The 21654-nt window shown below is 45.5% G+C and overlaps 1 protein-coding gene across 1 annotated transcript in view; it reads left to right on the top strand.

Annotated features, from left to right (window-relative positions):
• The window catches only part of POLR2A (RNA polymerase II subunit A), a gene marked incomplete in the record, with an annotated part of 2048627 nt that overhangs the window by 1146459 nt on the left and 880514 nt on the right, over positions 1-21654 (top strand). Inside the window, 1 exon segment of the mRNA XM_044077036.1 lies at positions 19782-19953. Coding sequence (XP_043932971.1) covers positions 19782-19953 — 172 coding nt within the window.

The following is a 21654-nucleotide window of genomic DNA, read 5'->3' as shown; positions in this document are numbered from 1 at the left end:
TGGAAAAGATTCTGTGCCTGGAACCAAACTCAAAGGATGGCCATAGCAGCGCCCAACTTACCTCAGATTCTTAAATACTTAACTGAGATGCTTCACAAGGGCCTTTCTTTTTCCTCCTCCAAAATTCTTGTCAACCATTTCAGCTCATTACAACACAGAACCCACCCCTCTTCTCTCATCCACTGCTCAAGCAGTTCCTCAGAGGGGCCAAAAACCTCAAGACCATCCAAGAGAGTCCCAACTCCAGCCTGGGACCTTAAATTTGTATTGGACAAACTCACTCTTCCTCCTTTTGAACCGGCTGCAAGTGCAGAGTTAAAATTCCTTACTTGGAAAACAGCCTTCCTTTTAGCAATCACTTCAGCAAGATGGGTATTTGAATTACAGGCCCTTATGACAATGGAGCCTCGTCATCTTTCATGCGGACAGGGTGTCCCTCAGGACCATTCCCTCCTTCATGCCCAAGGTGGTATTCAGTGTGGCTCTTTATCAGTCAATTCATTTGCCAACCTTCTTTTCTAATCCACAGAACAAAGGGGAACGCATACTGCACTCCTTAGATGTGCACAGACAAATTTAGATTTTACTTGGACAGGACTAAACCTCAAATGAAATATGAACAACTGCTCGTGGTATTTGCTGCAGGGGCAGAGGGAAGGCTCTTTCAAAACAAACCATTTCTAAATGGATGGGCCATTGCATTCATTTCTGCTTTAAACACCATGGAAAACCTATCCCACAGGTGATTAGACCCCATTCAGCCAGGGCTGGATCTACCTCTACAGCCTTTCTCAGAGGTGTCCCTACCAGAGACATGCTAGAAGCTGCTACCTGGAGTTATGTGTATACTTTCACCAAGCATTACCATTTGCCAAATGTCCTTCAAGAATGCAACTGCAGTCATAACATGTGGGTTGTCCTGCCTCAGGCAGCCCTCGGTCGGCCGGATTCCAAAGTCTGGGTCCGATGTCAGCTGATGTCGCATTTCTCTCCGACGTCAGAGCGGCTGGAGTACATAAGCATCAGCCGACGCCATTTTCTTCAGTCTTTCTTGCCGCGCGGTGCCCGAAGCAGAAGCAGTTCGCAAGTGCCGGTCGGTCAGCTCCTGTGTTTTTCGAATCCGAAGTCATCAAAAAAGCTAAGTACCCCGTTGGGGACCTTTTCTTGCCTCAGCCGATGTCAGAAATTACTGAAAAAGTTAATTGTTTATCTTGTGGTAAACAAATACCTCATAAGGATTTCCACTCTTACTGCCTTCCTTGCCTTGGCCCAGACCACGACGTCTCGGCCTGTGCTCGCTTCAATAAGCGCACTCTCAGGCGCAGGGCGGAGTTCGCTGAAGACTTTTTCGGCGAAAAATTTGATTATACAATGCCGTCGGAACTACCGACATCGCAGACTCCTAAGAAACGAAAAGACCGGGACTGACATCCTCGGCCCGCGTCTTCCACCGACTCCACGCCAAAACCTACCGCGAGTGCCCCGGTTCCCTCTGAGGCGGTTATTTCACCGCTCCGAACCGAAGACACCGCATTACCGATACCTCCGATTCCGGAGACCACACAGACGCCAGTTATTGATTTTCCTCCGGATACTGTAACCGAGGAAATGCCCGAGACCATTACTGTGGATAAGGTCACTCCTGCACGTGGAGCTGCTAGGCCTCCTATGTCCATGTCTATTAAGGCCTACACACGTGCTAAGGCAGCCAGCAAGACCAAGCACCTTACTGCTAAAGCCTTACCTCAGTCTACTCCTGAAACACAAATCATGACTATGGCCGCAGATTTAATTTCCATGATCAGAGGTTCCCAGGCCCATCCTGAGAGGATCCCAGCCTCCTTCTGATGAGGCCCCGGGTTGAACCCTCTGACCCTCTCCCTTCAGATGAAGATTCTGAGGACTCTGTTCACTCCGATAGTCAGGAAGAGCCCTTCCAGACCTATGAGGACTCTGATGCAGAGGACTCCATCCCCTCTGCCTCCCCTCCTGAGGATATTTCTTTTGGGGAAGTTCTGCATTCCATGAGGGAACATTTTAAGTGGCAAGGCCAGGAATATTCTGATTCCAGAAAAGCTATACCTCCTGTGCTTGATGTTTTGGATGATCTATACTCTGACTCCAGTGTTACCCCTGATACTCTTCCTCCTGCTCCTGCCAAGCCAGACAGATACTATAGGGTCCCAGAAACACATTCTCATTTCTTTAGGGCCCATGCTGTTGATTTAGAAACTATTTCACAGGGACCTAAAGGGGTTTCAGCAACCACCTCCAAAAATGCTTTGCCTTCCAACAGGGAAGCTAGGTCATTAGAAAGATGGGGGAAAAAAGTCTACACCTCCACTACTTTATCTGTGAGAGCTCTGAATTGCCTCTTTCATATGTTTCAATATCAGGATTGCCTGTTAGATGATTTACAGAAAACATTGGCCTCTCCTGACCCTTTAGACAGGAAGTCTTTGCAGGAGGCTGTACATAACTCTCAGCAAGTTAGCAATCACTTTCTGCAGTGTGGATATGATGCATTGGAAGCTTCATGTAGGGCAGCTATGACAGAGGCGGTCATTCATAGACATGCATGGTTAAAAGAATAACCTCTACCGGATCATGTTAAGGCAAAACTTCTGGATGCACCCTTGGAAAAGAACAAGCTTTTTGGTGCTAATGCTAAAGATGTGTTAAAGTCCATCAAGGAAAAAGCCAAGTCAGTTCAGACAGTCAAAGATTTCCTCCAGGTTCAGCCACCCAGATTCAGCAGGAATTGGCCTTCAAAAAACTGGTCCTTTCCTAATCCTGAAAGATTTCAAAGGGGTAAAAACAGACGTGGCCGAGGAAGAGGACAATACAGAGGTTCCTACAGGGGACGACAATGGCAACCAGCAAACCAAAGAAGTGACACAGGGGTCCCTCCTGCCCGACAGGGACAATCTCAATGACTTTCCTCTACTTCCGCTGACCAAGGAGCAAATAGAAGCTCCTTTGGGCGGAAAATTATCTCTGTTTTCAGACAATTGGCACAGATTGACAAAGGACAAATGGATTTTGGACATTATAGACCAAGGTTACATGTTCCACTTTCATACCTTACCAAGAAAACAAGGCATGCCAAACCTACCACAAAACCAGAGGGCAGAGGCTATCAAGCAAATTTCTCTGCTTGCTCAGATCAAAGCAATAGAGAGTTCCACAACAAGAACAAGGCCAGGGATTTTACTCAAGACTTGTTCCAAGAAAAGAAACTCAATGGAGACCAATACTGGATTTGTCCGCATTAAACACTTTTCTCATAGTACCAAAGTTCAAAATGCTGACTCTACAGCAACTCCTTCCCATGCTGGGCAAGGGGTCTTGGCTGATGCCTCTGGACCTCAAGGAGGCATACCTGCATGTCCCTATCAGACACAGCTGCAGAAGATACCTCAGATTTCTTGCAGGGCCAGAGCATTATCAATTCTCAGCATTGCCATTTGGCTTATCTACTGCGCCCAGAGTATTCACAAAATGCCTGGCTTCAGTAATTGCTCATTGCAGGCTCCAGGGGATCCAAATTTACCCGTACCTGGATGACTGCCTCATACAAGCGGACGACAAACTGATTTTGACAAAAAACTTGAACTATGTCATACAATTGCTACAGGCTCTGGGATACACAGTCAACTTCCAAAAGTCAAGACTTCAACCATCCCAGCAAATAACCTTCTTAGGAGCCAAACTAGACAAGCCTCTCAAATGGCTTACCCGACAGAAGACAAGCAAAAGAAGTTAACTCACTATTTCAAAGGTTTGGCAAAGCTCACCCAGATGACTGCAAGGAGATTCCTACAGGCCCTGGGTTACATGGCATCCTGCGTTCTCCTGGTCCCATTAGCAAGACTACACACGAGAAAGCTTCAATGGTACCTAAAAAGCTTATGGTCTCAGCACAGCAACAACCTGGAGACAACCATACCGCTCATTCCATGCCTACAAAAGGAATTGCTATGGTGGGCCTCGGTAAGCCAGGCAAACACAGGTATGTCATTCAAAAAACCTCATATAACACAGACCATGACCATAGATGCCTCAGACCTTGGATGGGGGGCGCACATGGAGGGCAGATGTATTCAAGGACAGTGGTCTCCAAAGGAAAACACATCTGCATATCAACCAAAAAGAAATGCTGGCAGTAATGCATGCCATCGAGGCCTTTCGACAACAACTTCAGCAAGGCCACCTGCTAATACGGACAGACAACACCACTGTGATGTGGTACATAAACAAGCAAGGGGGCAGCCATTCTTACCCCCTTTGCAGACTGACAATGAATCTTTGGGGAAAATCACTGAACCTAAACATACAGTTGCAATCCCAGTTTGTTCCAGGCAAAGACAATGTGCTGGCGGACAGCCTAAGCAGGAATTTCATAGACCCCCACGAGTGGAGGTTACATCCAGAAATCTTCATACGACTCACCTCAACATGGGGCAGGCCAGAAGTAGACCTATTTGCCTCCCACCTCAACCATCACTTACAAAAGTTCTGTTCAAGGACATATCATCCACAAGCATGGAAAATAGATGCTCTTTCATTCAACTGGAACTTCCTAAAAATCTATGCATTTCCACTTCTGCCACTGATGACCACAGTATTACTAAAGATCAAAGCAGAGAAGCCCAAGGGGATCCTAATAGCTCCAGACTGGCCAAGACAACACTGGTACCCACTGTTACGGAGCATTTGTCAGAACAAAAAATGGGCCCTTCCCCAATGGCCCCAACTTTTGACTCAACAATTGCAAAACAGTACATCCCAACCTTCAGACGCTGCAGCTAACAGCTTGGGAGATCCCATGAATAACCTCAATCTATCTCTCTCCAAGGAAGTTCAGCGGATATTAACAGAAGCCCGAAGACCATCCACCAGAAAGGTTTACTCAGCAAAATGGAAGAGATTCAGCATTTGGAATACCAGCAAGGGTCATGATGCATCATTATTGAACATCCCACTCATTCTGGAATATTTGGCAGATATGCTACAGAATGGACTCTCATATTTTTCCATAAAGATACATGCTTCAGCTATTTCGGCTAGATATAACACTGATCCACCTGTGTTTTCACATCCTTTGTTAAGGCAATTCCTTAGGGGAATCAAGAATATTAAGCCACCAAGAAAGGCTCCAGTACCAGCTTGGGACCTCAACTTTGTCCTAGAAAAACTGACTCTAGCTCCCTTTGAGCCAGCAGCCTCTGTGGACTTACAATTTCTCTCATGGAAGACAGCTTTCCTGTTGGCAATTACCTCAGCAAGAAGGGTTTCGGAACTACAGGCCCTAATGGCAATACCACCGTTCATAATCTTTCACAGAGACAGGGTCTCCTTAAGAACCAACCCTACCTTTATGCCAAAAGTGGTATCTAGGGTTTCTTTAAATCAAGCTATTCACCTGCCTACTTTCTTTCCCAATCCTGAGAACAAAGGGGAAAGACTGTTGCATACCTTGAACATTCACAGACAACTTCGCTACTACCTGGACAGAACCAAGACCAGTAGGAAGTCTGATCAGCTTTTTGTAGCTTACGCCCCTGGAGTACAAGGAAAAGCAATTTCCAAACAGACTATTTCAAAATGGATTGGACATTGCATCAGATTTTGTTATTCCTTCCATGGAAAGAGTGTTCCAGCCAATGTCAGGCCACACTCCACCAGAGCTACAGCCACCTCTACAGCATTCTTAAGAGGGGTGCCTACAAAAGACATTCTAGAAGCTGCTACATGGAGCTCCGTGCATACATTCTCCAAGCACTACAACCTCCCTTTATATTCCAGATCCAGAGGAGGCTTTGCTTCGGCAGTCCTGCAGGGTTTGATAGCCACAACACCATCTCTTTCCTAGACCATTCCACCTCCCCCAGCTAAGCTATGGTATTCTACCCATATGTTATGACTGCAGTTGCATTCTTGAAGGACATAGTACAGTTTTGTATCTACCACAAATGTAGATGTCCGATAGATATGCAACTGCAGTCGGATTTTCCCTCCCTCCTTCCCCTCTATGCCTTGGGTCCACTCCTATCCCTGTTCCTCTTAGCTGGGAATATCTGTTACGGTGTATCTGTTTATTGCTTGCTTACTTTGTCTGGAAACCTGTTTTTGTCTTCCAATTTGATTACAGCCTTCCTTGGAGGGCACCTGGCATCTGGGGCAAGAAACACTGAAGAAAATGGCGTCGGCTGATGCTTATGTACTCCAGCCGCTCTGACGTCGGAGAGAAATGCGACATCAGCCGACGTCCGACCCAGACTTTGGAATCCGGCCGACCGAGGGCTGCCTGAGGCAGGACAACCCATATGTTATGACTGCAGTTGCATATCTACCGGACATCTACATTTATGGTAGGTACAAAACTGTACTTTTTCTCTAAATCCAGAGCTGGCTTTGCCACTGCAGTCTTGCAGGGCCTTATAGCTGGTCCTAATGCTATCCAAATTCCTCCTCCCATCCTTAGCTTTGGGCATCTACCCAAATGTGACTGCAACAGTGAAACATGAACGTAGTACAGTTGTGTACACTTACCATAAATGTAGATGTTAGAGTGTATTCACTGTTGCAGTTCTGGTTACCCTCCCTCCAGCCCCCTGACTACTTTTGGCTATACCTCTACTCTCCTTTACTATGCTTAAAAGCTTTTTGGTGTATTTGCTTTTTTTTGTTGGAGGTATGTCTGACATCTGATGCAAGAAAAACTGATGTAATGGTGTCTGCTGCATGCTTTATACTCCTGACTACCTGACGTTACGGAAGATGAGAAGGCAACCGACGCAGGACCCAAGACTTTGATAATCAGGCCGACTGAGGGCTACTGCAAGCAGATAACCCAAATGTGATGACTGCAACAGTGAATACACTCTAAGATCTGCATTTATGGTAACTGTAAGCAACTGTACTTTCTCAACACCTTCCTGGTGGTACCAAAATTCAAAATGCTTACCCTGCAAACACCTTCTACCTATGCTAGGCAAGGATGCCTTTTTAGTCACCCTGGACTTAAAAGAAGCTCATCTGCACATCCATATAGGGTAGTCATGCAAGAAGTCTCTACGTTTCAGGGCCGGCTCTATGCATTATCAGTTTTCTGCATTTCCCTTTGTCTTATCCACTGCACTCAAGAGTATTCACAAAATGCCTGGCTCCAGCCATTGCTTACTGCAGGCAGAGAAATGTCCAAATTTACCTATACTTGGATGACTGCCTGATTCAGGTGAACAGTCCGGAATTTACACCATCAACGAAAATAAATAAAAACTGGTACCCAGTCAAAAGATTGTATTCCTGGGAGCAAGCTTGAACACAACATCCCAGCTAGCATTCCTCACTTCAGAAAAACAAGTCCATCTGACAGCCTACTTCAAACAAATCGCCACCAGAACCCAGCTATCTGCAAGAAAAATACTGCAGGCCCTAGGGTTCATGGCCTCATGTATACTGCTAATTCTATATGCAAGACTGCATATCAGGAATCTTCAATGGTACTTGGTCTTTGGTGCCAACATTCTCAGGACCCGGGAACAGTCATTCCCATCATACCCTGTCTAAGGACGGAGTTTCTTTGGTGGGTAAAAGCATGCAACCACAAGGGACTGCCCTTTACTCAACCTCACGCTGCCCAGACCCTAACCATAGATGCTTGAAAATGCGTCGGCTGTTTCTTTTATACCCCTGGCGCACTGACGTCCGGGAAGAGGCGACAGCAACCGACGCCGGACCTAGACTTTGGAATTCTGGCCAACTGGTAGTCTGCCAGCAGGATAACCCAAGTGTAATGACTGCAACAGTGAATACACTCTAACATCTACATTTATGGTAGGTACACAACTGTACTTTGTGGTACATCAAGCGGGGGGGTTTGGGGGCGCACTCTTACCCGCTCTGCAGGTTAGCCATGGCCCTGTGGAACATGGCCTTGAACATGCAAATCCATCTGCAAGCTCAATTCTTGCCAGGCAAACAAAACTCACTGGCAGACTTAAGCAGAAATCTCCTAGACCCACATGAGTGGCAATTGGAGCCCAGCACCTGCTACCTTCTGATTCTGAAATGGGGGACCCCAGAGGTGGCTCTCTTTGCCTCCCCCTACAGCCACCAGGAACCCTCACAGCAGGGCCTGGAAAGTGGATGCCCTTTCTTTTCAGTGGGTAAATCTGTCTGTCTTTCCCCCCTTTGCCCCTTCTCTTGAGTATTACTCTGTCTAAGACAGGACTGACCGAGGACATTTCTGATTGCCCCGGACTGGCCACGCTGCACTGGTACTCACTCCTGTGCAGGCTCACAGGTGCCACCCTGGCACCTACAACAGAGCCCAACCGTGCTCTCTCAGCAGGAGGGACAGATTTTGCATCCGCAACTGCCAACTGTAAATCTTGCAGCGTGGCTTATTCCTTAAATTTTCCCTCAGCAACCCTAAGCAAACAGGTGCTGGATGTCATTCTTGAAGCCAGAAGACCCAGCACAAGAAAATCATATGCTAAGTGGAAAAGGTACTGCTGCTGGATTCAGTCTGAAGGGGAGGACACAACTCTGCCCTTCCTGTCTCTAATCCTGGATTACTCAGCATATCTACTCCACAGAGGCCTGTCCTTCTACATTAAGATACATGCCTTAGCCCAAGCCATTTCGGCTCATTACAACACGGAGCCACCTCTCCTCGCACCCTCTTATCAAACCGTTCCTGAGAGGGGCAAACAACTTAAGGCCGCCTAGGAGAGCACCCACCCTTGCTTGGGACCTTAACTTTGTACTGGAAAAGCTCACGCCCCCCCCCCCCTTTGAACCTGCAGCATCAGCAGAGTTAAAATTCCTTTCTTGGAAAACAGCTTCGTTTCTAGCCATCACTTCAGCTAGAAGAGTCTGATCTACAAGCAGTTATGGCTGTGGAACCCTTCATTATTTTCCATGCTGACAGGGTTTCCCTCATGACTAACACTTCCTTTACGCCTAAAGTGGTGTCCAGTGTGGCTCTAAACCAGTCCATCCATTTGCCAACTTTCTTCCCTGATCCTCAGAATAAAGGGGAAAGGATCCTGCACTCCTTGGACGTGCACAGACAGCTCAGATTCTACCTTGAAAGGACTAAGCCCTTCAGAAAGTCTGACCAGTTACTTGTCAGCTTGGCAAGAGGGCAAGGCCATTTCAAAACAAACTGTTTCCAAATGGATAGCACACTACATCCATTTCTGCTACAAGCACCATGGGAAACCAACCCCTCAGGGGGTCAGAACACATTCCAGTAGGGCAACTTCTAACTCTACAGAATTTCCCAGGGGAGTCCGTACCAGGAACATCCTGGAAACTACTACCTGGAGTTCTGTACACACCTGCAATAAATTAACTGGGAGCCGTTTTCTGGTGTGCCTCAACCGCTTTCTTTTATTGGTTACTATTTGCATTTTTTTCTGCTGTTTTTATATTTTTAGATGTAACTGATGCTTACCTCTACATCCCAGTCAAGCCCTCCCACAGGAAATACTTGAGATTCTTGATGGGTTCCTCACACTTGGAATTCTCTGCCTTGCCCTCTGGACTCTCCACTGCACAGTCTTCACCAAATGCCTGACATCTGTGGTGGCTTACTGCAGTATAAAGGGAATACAGATATTCACCTACCAGGACGACATACTGATCCAGGCTGCCAGCCAAGAAACTCTCCAAGGACGCATACAGTTCGTGGTGACCCTCCTTCAATCACTGGGATTTCAGATAAACCTACCAAAATCTATATTTAACCACACAAGACATTGTATTCTTTGGGTGCAGGATCTGCTCAGATCTCATGGAGACATACCTACCCCCACCAAAAGTGAGTTCCTTGACAGAACACCTTCTTCTGGTCCTTCACTCTACCAGAGTGGGTCTGTTATATGTTCAAATGCTTAATTGTCCGAATCACTAATGATCAACAGTCAGTGATCAAACAATTAAATGTTCAAACATATAAAAAAATAATATTTACAAAAAAAAAAAATGTAAAGGGTGTAAACAGGGGGGCAAGCCCCTTGCACCCCTTCCCGCTACTTAAATATACCAACTCAGAGATCGCACTTCAGTGTGCTACAGTGCGGAAATGGAAAATTTCCCATTTCCTACACTGTAGCGCTATCTTGGAGTTGGTATACTTAAGTAGTGGGGGGCGCAGGGGGCTTGCCCCCCTGCTTTTACACTCTTTAGTTTTTTTTTAATTTTTTAAAATATTCAAGCATTTAAATGTTCGATCATTAAAGGTCGATCTTTAGTGATTCGAACATTTAAGCATTCGAATATTTAACATAGACCGACCAGAGTTGACTGCAAGGCAGTACCTCAAACTTCCTGGCTACATGGCAGCCACCATTCCCATGCTTTCTTTGGCAAGGTTGCACATGAGAAAGCTGCTACAATGGTACCTTCAGTCAATTTGGAAGCAACACAATCAGCCTCTAGCACACATTGTGCCCCTTCTTCCCTGCCTGAAAAAGGAAATACTATGGTGGTTAGCTCAGGTAAATCACAACCTGGGCCTTCCTCTCCAACCACCTCAACCTACTCTGGTCATGCACACAGATTCCTCAGACCAGGGGTGGGGAAACCAACCTTTGCCACCAACAGATGCAGGGCCTGTGGCCACAGCACCTCAAATCAGAACACATCAATGCCAGAGAGATGAGGGCAATCCTTTCAGCCCTCCAGGTATTTTTCCCTTTCTTACAAAAGGGGCCACTTCTGATATACACAGACAGCACAACTGTACTGTGGTATATAAACAAGCGAGTGGGGGGACCCAAGTCCTTCCTGCTCTGCCGACTAGCCCTTTTGGTTTGGGAATTGACCATTTCACAGAGAATCGTCCTGCAATCGACCTACATTCCCTCTATCCAAAACACAGGCAGATTTGAGCAGAGCCAGTACAAACCGCTATGAATGGATGCTTCTCAGAGATGTCTTCCTGGACCTCGTCCACAAGTGGAGTGTACCTCAAATACACCTGTCTGCCTCCACCATCAACAGGCAACTTTCTGGCTTTTGCACCAGGACACCAGAACCACAGGCACTGGCAACAGATGCCTTCTCAGTTTCTTGGAAGGGGAAATATCTATATCCATTCCCCCTCTTCCCATTCCTTCAGAAGGTCCTGCAAAGAATTCAGCAGGACAACTCAAAAATCTTGCTGGTGACTCCCCTACTGGCCCAGACAGCACTGGTTCCCCTTACTCCTTTACTTATCCAAGTGCAGTCACCACAAGTTACCCCCCAGATTGGACCTTCTCACACAGAACAAGGGGTCACTAATCCATCCACAGTGGCAGCTTCTGCACCTAACCCTATGCCTGATAGGATTCTGATCCCTTTCAGACACCTTTACAGTGAGGATGTGCTCAGTGTCCTGCAGGAGGCCAGGAAACCAAATACAAAGGAATCTTATCTCTCAAAGTGGAAGCGTTTCACTAGGTGGTGTCATAAGACAACTGGATCTGCTTCTCAGCGAACCTCCTCTAGTGCTGTCCTATTTGTGTGAAGTACTACAGACTGGATTGGCTTCTTCCATCAAAGCCCATCTGTCTATTTCTGCTTGCCTGCCTTTAGATCCCCCATTAGCATCCAGACTTTCAAATTCTTCCTCAAAGGGGTACTTCACCTTAGGCCCCCACAGGAAGCCTTCTCCCCCACCTTGGGACCTTAACTACGTGCTTGAGAAGCTTGCGCTACTGCCCTTTGAGCCAGCTGATTAAGCTTCATTAAAGCATTTAACCTGGAAAACTGTTCGGTTAGTGGGCCCTAACTTCATCCAGAAGAATCTGAACTCCAAGTCTTTGACTTTTCCTCCATTCCTCGTTTTTCACAATGAACAGGGTCACCCTCTGGACTAATCTGTCCATGTCCAAGGTAGTTAATGACCTGTCCCTTAATCAGGCCGTACACCTACCTGTCTTTTTCCCAAGCCCTCAAGGAGACAGTGCTGCATTCCCTGGATGTACATAGGCTTGGTGTTAGGCAAATCGGATTCTACCTACACATCAGACAGGCTGACCATCCTTTTGTATCCTTTCACTCCAGAGCCCTGGGGAAGGCAGAGACCAAGCAGACTATTTCTACTTGGATCTCCAAGGTAATCACCTTCTGTTACCAGTTCCATGGTAAGTCTCTGCAAGGTAAAATTAAGGCTCTTTCCACAAGAGCAATGGCCTTTTCAGGGGCCTTCTTCAAGGGCCTGGATACCTCTAGTATCCTGGAAGCTGCTACTTGGTCTTCAGTCCACACCTTCACCAAACACTACAAACTTGACCACATCTCCAAATCCAGGACAGGCTTCGCCAGGGCTATCCTTCATGAACTCCTGGAGTCTGCCTCTAGACCACCACCCCAATCTTGAGTGCGCTTTGGTACTCACCCATATGCAGAATATTGCATCATGGGAATAGGACACAGAAAAGTTGTGTAAAATCTTACCATAACCATAGATGTCCTCTTCCATGTTGTAGTATTCCTTCCCTCCCTCCCTCCTTCCACTCCTTTCAGCTAATGACTTCCCTGCATGGATGGCAATGATATGGCATAGACTTTATAGGACGGGCTCCAACTGGGGCTACTGTTCTGATGGCTGGTGTTTGCTAACGTCACCTTTATGGGTCATGAAATCTCGCCTACGTCAGACGTCTCACGCACCTCAAAGGGACAAAATTTTTGGATACTGGTCTTATGTATGTGAGACTGAAGGGAAAACCCATATGCAGAATACTGCAACATGTAAGAGGGAGTCTATGGTTATAAGATTTTGCACAACTTTTCTTTAAGAACTTACCATACCAATATGTCCTCTTCTCTTCCCTGTTGTGGTATTGTGTCCCAATCTTCTCCCCACTTCATGTGTTTTTGGATGCATTGATCCTCTTTCCCTTGAACTCTCTCTCCCCATCTGGGGCTTCAGTTCTGAGGATGGGGTGTGCATATGTCTTTAGGCTTACATCCAATAGTAGCCTATGTCAGGCGTACTGCGCACCCTGTGGTAGTAAAAGACTTTGTACTGTACTGACTGAAGTTTGGTCTCCTTGGCAGGCAACTCCCACATGTAATGAATACTGCAGCAGAGAAAACCTCCATTGATCGTGTTACCCTGCTGCAGTCATCACATTTGGGTTATCCTGCCGTCAGGCGGTCCCGCAGTCGGCCCGAGTTCCAAAGTCTTGTTCCGGCGTCGGTTGCTGTCGCTTCTTCCCTGACGTCAGTGCGCCAGGGGTATATGAGGCATCAGATGCCATTATCTTAAGTCTTTCTTGCTGCGCGGTGCCTGAAGCAGAAGCAGTTCGCAAGTGCCAATTGGCAGACACCTGAGATTTTCGAATCTAATTTCAGTCCGAAGTCTTCAATAAAGCTAAGTACCCCATTGGGGAACCTTTTCTTGCCTCAGTCCGATGTCAGAAAAAGTTAACAATTGCATTTCTTGTGAGGAAGCAAATACCTTATAAGGACTTCCATTCTTATTGTATTCCTTGCCTAGGCCCAGACCACAACGTCACAGGTTGTCGGTTTTGTGCTAGGTTTAATAAACGAACTATCAAATGCCGTTTTGACTTCGCACAACATTACTTTGGCAGGAAATTTAATTACATCATGCCGTCGGAGCAGCCGACGACTGGCATGCATAAAAAATCGCAAGGATATAAGGACAGGCATCCTAGGAACAAGCCAGATTCCGAGGCTTCTGCTGGTCCTGTCGCCGGTTTTCAGTGAGGTGCCTACGCAGCCCCTGACGACCGCAGAATTGGAACCGCAGACAGCTGTGGATTCTCAAGCGGAGTGTACTAGGCTGTCACAGCCATCTTCATTAGGCCCTTCCGACACTGGAGCAGGAGGAGATACTGGTGCAGTAGAAACACCTTCGGTTGCAGAAGGTGTCTTCAGACCAACTGCACTCACCATTAAATCTTATGCTAAGCTTAAAACTCCATTAAAACCAAAAAATACTGTACAGTCTACAGTTCAAGGCCCCATGCTTAAGAATCAGATGCTTAAGATGGCTGAAGATTTGATTACCCTAATCAGGGGGTTCCCATCCCCCTCCAGATAAAAGACCAAGACAAGAGGAGGATTATGCTTCCTCTGACCAGGTTTCAGTTTCCCCAGATTCTTCTGAGGAAAAGGATTACACTTTTCCCACTTATGAAGACTCTGGTGCTGAAGACTCTATTCCCTCAGCATCTCCCCCTGAAGACTACCCCTTTGGGGAAACTTTACATACCATGAGGGAACATTTCCACTGGGAAGGCCAGGACTACTCTGTAAGAAAAGGCTACGAGAGTTCCTTTTACTACCCCAGCACAGACCACTTGCTATCCCTCCAGTTTTAGACATTGTGGATTATGTTTACTTAGAGTCTAGTCTAAATCCAGACTCTGTACCTCCTGCCAAACCAGACGGGTACTGCAGAGTACCTGACTCTCACAAATTCCTTTATAAAAGCCCTGTGGCTGACCCAGAAACTATTTCCCAGGGTCCCAAAGGGGCTAAAGCTTCTATGGCTAAAAATCCTGTGCCCTCTGAAAGGGATTCCAGAACCCTAGATAGATGGGGAAAGAAGATATACACCTCAGCTATTCTGGCTATGAGAGCATTAAATTGTCAGTTTCACATGTTGAAATGTCAGCAGTTCCTAATGTCTCAAAACAAAAAATGAGCACACATTCTGAACAGTCTGAATTCAAGGAAATGCAGGATCTGTTGCATGCAGCTGAACAGGTGGGCAAACATACTGGATTTGATTCATTGGAAGCTTCCTGTAGAGCAGCTGTTACTGGGTCTGTCATACGTAGACATGCTTTGTTAAAAACAAATCCTACCTGATCATGTTAAAGCAAAATTATTGGATGCATCTTTACAGCAGGATGTATTTGGTGTCAAAGCAGAAGCGGTTTTAAAGAAAATGGAGTATAAGGCAAAGTCTATGCAGACGGTCAAGGATTTTTTACAGGAACAACCCCCCTAGTTTCAGCAGAAATTGGCCAATGAAAAACTGGTCCTTTCCAGCTTCTGACAGATCACAGAGGGGCAAATACAGACACCCAAGGGGCAGAGGTCAGTCGCAAGGCCCTTGCAAACCTCGCCAATGGGGTACTGTTACCCAGAAAGGAGAAGACAGGCCCCAAGCTAGCAGAAGACAAACACAATGACTCAATCCTCAAACTATCAAGCAAATCTCACTTGGCAGCTGCCTTGGGAGGAAAATTAGCACTTTTTGCAGACAACTGGCACATCACAAAAGACAAATGGGTCCTAAACATTGTCTCACAAGGATACAAATTCCACTTTCATACCTTGCCAAGGATAAAAGGAATGCCAAACCTACCACCAAATCAATGGGCAGAGGCACAAAAACAAATTACAGCTCTCATGGACATGAGAGCCATACAGCAGGTACCTACACAGGAGCAAGGACAAGGATTTTACTCGACTCCTTTCTAGTCCCAACAAAAGACAAAGCATGGAGACCCATTCTGGATCTTTCAATTCTGAACACCTATCTACAAGTACCAAAATTCAAGATGCTTAACACTACAGCAGCTTCTTCCCATGCTGGGCAAGAATGCAGTAAAGTTGGACCTCAAGGAGGCATACCTGCATGTCCCTATCAGACAAAATTGCAGAAGATACCTCCACTTCATTGCAGGTTCAACCCATTATCAATTCTGTGCACTGCCCTTTGGCTTATCTACTGTGCCCAGGGTCTTCACAAAATGCCTGGCACCAGTAATTTCATAGTGCAGAGCAATTCAAATATGCCCATACCTGGACGACTACCTTATTCAAGCAAAAAGCAAGGACATTCTTTTAATGCATCTGGCATTTGTCAAACACCTTCTAAATTGCCGAGGGTACACAGTAAACGAAAATAAATCAAAACATAATATTCTTGGGTGCCAGCTTGAATACAATGGCCCAGATGGCTTATCTCATGCCAGACAAGCAACAACTGACTCAGTACTTCAAAATAATGGCAACAAAGACCCAACTCCCTGCAAGAAAAATTCTGCAGGCCTTGAGATTCATGGCATCTTGCATACTACTAATACCATTTGCAAAACTGCATATGAGGAAATTACAATGATACCTGAAAAGCGTATGGACTCAGCACAGCCACAGCTTGGAAACAATGATACCACTCATTCCCTGCCTTCAACAGGAGTTTCTATGGTGGGCACAGACATGTCACCTCAACAAGGGTCAGCTTTTCACCTTACCCCACAGCCAGGCAAACTGACAACAGATGCATCGGACTATGCCTGGGGAGCGCACATGTCAGGACAGTGCATTCAGGGCAAATGGACTACAGATCAAAGGCATCTGCATATCAATCAAAAAGAAATGCTAGCAGTACAGAATGCCCTAACAGCTTTCAAGGACCTCTTACACCCAGGACAACTAATAATAAAGACAGACAATACCACAGTAATGTGGTACATAAACAAGCAAGGGCGCACACATTCCTACCCTCTATGCAGGCAAGCAATGACCTTGTGGAACACAGCACTGTCTTACCAGGTTCAATTACAAGCATAATTCCTGCCAGGAAAGAAAAACACATTGGCAGACGACCTAAGCAGAAACATCATGGATCCCCACGAGTGGAAACTAGATCCACAAGTATTTGCAATGATGACTCAAAAATGGGTACGCCCAGACATAGATCTGTTTGCCAACCCCCAAAACTACCAACTTCAAAAATTTTGCACAGGGACATTCCATCCACAAGCTTGGAAAGTGGACGCCCTCTCATTCAGTTGGAAAACATTAACAGTGTATGCCTTTCCTCCACTGCCTCTTCTAGCAAAGGTACTGCTGAAAGTCAGATAAGAGAGGCCACAAATGATACTCATTGCACCAGACTGGCCACGCCAGCACTGGTATCCAATTCTGAGGAACATGGCCCACAGCCCACCATGGATTTTACCACAAATTCCTCACCTGCTCACCCAGCGAGACCATCAGAGTCTACACAGCCATCTCAAGACTTTAAACCTAGCTGCATGACAAATTACCTTAACAACCAGCCAACACCTCTATCCAAAGCTGTTATGGATGTCATTCTGGAGGCCAGAAGGCCCAGCACCAGGAAAACCTATTCAGACAAATAGAAAAGATTTTGCGCCTGGAACCAGGCTAAAGGCCAAAATCCCCTTGATCCAAACATTTCTCAGATTCTACAATATTTAACTGAGATGTTGCACAAAGGACTTTCCTTTTCATCTATTAAGATCCACGCTTCAGCAATTTCAGCTCATTACAACACGGATCCTCCTTTATTCTCACATCCACTCCTAAGACAGTACCTCAGAGGGGTTAAGAACATAAGACCGCCCAGGAGAGCACCGACACCTACTTGGGATCTCAACTTTGTTCTGGAAAAGTTTACACTGCCGCCCTTTTAACCAGCTTTTTCAGCCGATTTAAAATTTCTTTCATGGAAAACTGCCCTGCTACTAGCAATAACTTCAGCTAGAAGAGTCTCAGAGCTGCAGGCACTAATTGCAGTGGAGCCTTTCCTCATTTTTCATCAAGACAGAGTCTCTCTATGAACTAACCCTTCCTTTATGCCAAAGGTGGTATCCAGTGTGGCCCTAAACCAAACCATTCATTTGCCCACCTTTTTCCCAAATCCCCTGAACAAAGGAGACTCCTGCACTCTTTGGACATTCACAGGCAATTACTTTACTACTTGGATAAAACTAAGGCTTTCAGAAAATCTGACCAGCTCTTTGTAGCGTGTGCTGCAGGATCACAAGGAAGAGCTATCTCAAAACAGACCATTTCAAAATGGATAGGACATTTCATACGTTTCTGCTACACGCATCATGGGAAACCGGTACCTGCTAACATTAGGTCCCACTCCACCAGGGCTACAGCTACATCAGCAGTCTTTCTCAGGGGGGTGCCAACCAAGGATATTCTGGAAGCTGCAACTTGGAGTTCAGTGCACACCTTCACCAAACACTATCACGTACCTCTATATTCTAAGACTAGAGCTGGTTTTGCCACTGCAGTTTTGCAGGGCCTACTAGCTTCTTCTAACCCTGTTTAACTCCACCACCCATCCATAGCTTTGGGATTCAACCCAAGTGTGATGACTGCAGCAGGGTAAGACTATGAACATAGTACAGTGTTGTACCTACCATAAATGTAGATGTTAGTGTTCACCCTGCTGCAGTCCAGGTTTACCCTCCCTCCATCCCCTCTGAACTAGCTGGACTTATCTATACCACTCTATCCTATACAACCTCTGTGGTGTATTTGCTTGTGTTTGAAGGTATTTTATTTTTATATATTTTTTTATATAGCGATACATATATATTGCCTACCTATTGGGGGCACCTGACATCTGTGGCAAGAAAAACTGAAGAAAATGGCGGTGAATGCCTCATATACTCCTGGCGCACTGATGTCAGGGAAGAAGTGACAGCAACCGACGCCAGACCAAGACTTTGGAACTCGGGCCGACTGCGGGACCGCCTGACGGCAGGATAACCCAAGTGTGATGACTGCAGCAGGGTGAACACTCTAACATCTACATTTATGGTAGGTACAAAACTGTACTTTATGGTAAGTTTTTACACCACTTGGCTATCTTTTGATATATATATATATATATATATATATATATATATATATATATATATATATATATATATAAATTTATGTACATGTGTGTGTTTGTGTACTTGTGTGTATGTATAACCATATGAATTGGGAGGTCAGCAGATTGCTTGCATATGGAGTCTAGGGGCATCCAGCATTTACCTTTCTTAAACTTTCATACCCTGTAGAGACGTGCAGACATGCTTGCTACTCTCCAGAGTGCACATAAAGGGATGGGTTTAAAGTGGGAAGATTCTTTCACGTAGGAAGATTATCTTTGGACCTGCTGAACTGACTGGAACAGAACATCTGTGGTTGGATTGAGGGAGTGGGAAGCAATGGTGGTGGCCTGAAAAAGACCCAAGTGTAGGGCAATATTTGATGGTGGAAAATTCTACTCCTTTTGCTTTAGTTGGGCACTTTTATGCTAAGATTGTTGCAAACTTAAAACCACATGTTGCACAGATAAGTATGGTTTCACTATTTTGAGCATTTCCTGCAAATTATCTTCTAGCAAAATGCATAGAAAACTGAAGCTGACAATTCAAGACTGGTTTAGTGGTAGGAGTAGTATCATATCTTAAGTCATCCGTGTTATCTGGCTGGTGGGAATAAAATGAGTGAGACATTTCTTAAACTGTTACTTTGTACTATTCATTTTTGCTGCATGTGAACAAATATCATTGCTGGCATGAGTTAGCATCTTTATTGACAAGCTAATTATCTGCTTAAATTAATGGGTGCAGAAGTAGAACATCAGAATTGTAAATGCTTTACAGTTAAGTAATTTGTGACCTTTGAGCAGATCATGCTCCAAACCCACCATATGTTGCCACAGAGGTTTATAAGCTGTTTTTTTTTTTGTAGTCTAGTCATGTTACAATACTTGCATGAGTTTTGGATGATTCTACAATTACCTTTTCACCAAGAATTTGGAAGGATGTAGATGGGCGATTTGAATCCTTCATATGCTGTGGTGTGGGATTCTTGCACTTTCTGAAGCCTACTACCACAGAATTGCTTATGTGCTTGCTTGCATTCTGACTGAATTTAAAGGTTGGCTTGCTCAATGTGATTACAGGAATCTTAAATTTGATTTTGGTAATTTAAACAGAAGTTGTTTCATAACTCTGACTTTCTTGCAGGTTCAAATTTGACTATACTAATGAGAGGGCTATGAGGCGAATGCTGCAGGAAGATGTAGTCAAGGACATCCTGAGCAATGCACTGATTCAGAATGAGCTGGAAGGAGAATTTGAGAAGATGAAGGACGACCGAGAAGTGCTAAGGGTTATTTTCCCTACTGGTGACAGTAAGGTCAGTTTTAATGAATACAGCAGGTTATTTAAACTGAAGTGATATGTGAACTGAAATCTTTTGGAAGGCAAGTAGATGAGGTGCATTTTTTTTTTTTTTTTTTTTTTTTTTTTTTTTTTTTTTTTGAGGCATTGACTACTGGGTCAAATCCCAGCACAGCAAGATGTTCTTCGTGTTTCACTGTTGCAGTCATCACACTTGGGTTATCCTGCCAGGGATAGCCCTCAGTCAGCCAGGATACCAGAGGCTTAGTATTTCTGCATCAGTTGCTGTCACTCCTGGACTGACGTCAGGCCATCAGTGGTATAAAATCAGGTAGCAGATGCCATTACATCGGTCTTTTTTGCAGAGGAGCCCGAAGCAGTTCGCACGAGTGTAGGTCGGCCACTACCTGAGTTTTTCATTTTTGAAATTGAAGCTGAAGTCTTTTAAAGCTGAGTACCCCATTGGGGATCCTTTTTTCTTGCTCTAACCGATGACAGAAAAGGTTAAGTTGTCTCACCTGTGGAAAGCAAGTACCACACAGATTTCTATTCTTACTGTCACCTGTTTAGGCCCAGACCATGACGTCCCTCACTGTCTCTCTTGTGCTTTGTTCCAACTCCAAATCTATACATCGTCGGACCCTTATTGAACTAAATACTTTCGCTCTATCTCCATATTCCGAAATGGCTTCGGTAAGCCATCCAACTACCGATCTTCCAAAACAAATAAGGATAAAGACCGCATTGATCCAAAACTGCTGACTCTTCCGTTAAGCTAGTCTCAAGTTCAGTACTGAGGCGCTTTTACAGCCCCTGATTGCCCGCTTCTATGGATTCGCATGCTGCTACCGAGACCCTTTCGGAGTCTGGTATGCAGCGAGACTCTTCTTTGATTAAGGATCCTGTGGATTTCTCTACCTTGGATGGGTCTGGAGCCGCTGAGCAGGCACCGGCTTCCGGGGACGTTCTTCGCACTACCGATATTCCACACAAACCAACTTTTTTTGCGTCTTCAGTTTTTTCTAAAACTGAGTTTCTAAGGCCCAGGGTATGAACTACACCTAAAAATCCGACAACCCAAACTCAAGCGCCTGCTTCCATGCCTCACTCTCAAAAGCTTAAAATGGCAGAAGACCTTATGCTTATTAGGGGAAGCCAGCCTACCCCTTCTAAAAGAAGGACTTGTCCCCAGCAGCTTTATCTGACCTGGAGTCCGACTCTGAAGTTTCAGAATATGGAAGACATGCCCTTGTCTGCCTATGAGGATTCAGATGGAGAGGAATCCATTCCATCTGTCTCTCCTCCAGAGGATTTTTCATTTGGTGAAACCCTACGTACTTTGGGAGAGTATTTCCATTGGGAATGTCAGGATTGTCCTCTGTCCAAAAAGAGACTCTGGGAATTTTTAGATTTACCACAGCACACAGACCCTTAGCTATTCCTCCTGTCCTGGATGATTGTGGATGATGTTTTCATGGAATCTAGCTTAACTCCTGACACCCTACCACCTGCTCCCAGGAAACTTGATCGGTATTAGTCCCTGACTCACACAAATCTCTCTCCAAAAATCCTACTGTGGACCCTGAGGTAATCTCCCAGGGACCTATGGGACCCATAGGTCATCTCCCAGGGACCTAAAGGAATAAATGCAACCACAGCCAAGAATCCCACCCCTTTGGACAGGGATCTCCGAGCTTTAGACAGGGTAAAAAAGTAT

The sequence above is a fragment of the Protopterus annectens genome, chromosome 7.part0 (genome assembly GCF_019279795.1).
Source record: "Protopterus annectens isolate FY-2018-M chromosome 7.part0, PAN1.0, whole genome shotgun sequence".
Lineage (NCBI taxonomy): Eukaryota > Metazoa > Chordata > Ceratodontiformes > Protopteridae > Protopterus > Protopterus annectens.
Note: the sequence above shows the minus strand (reverse complement) of the source record. Positions and strands in the feature narration are given on the sequence as shown.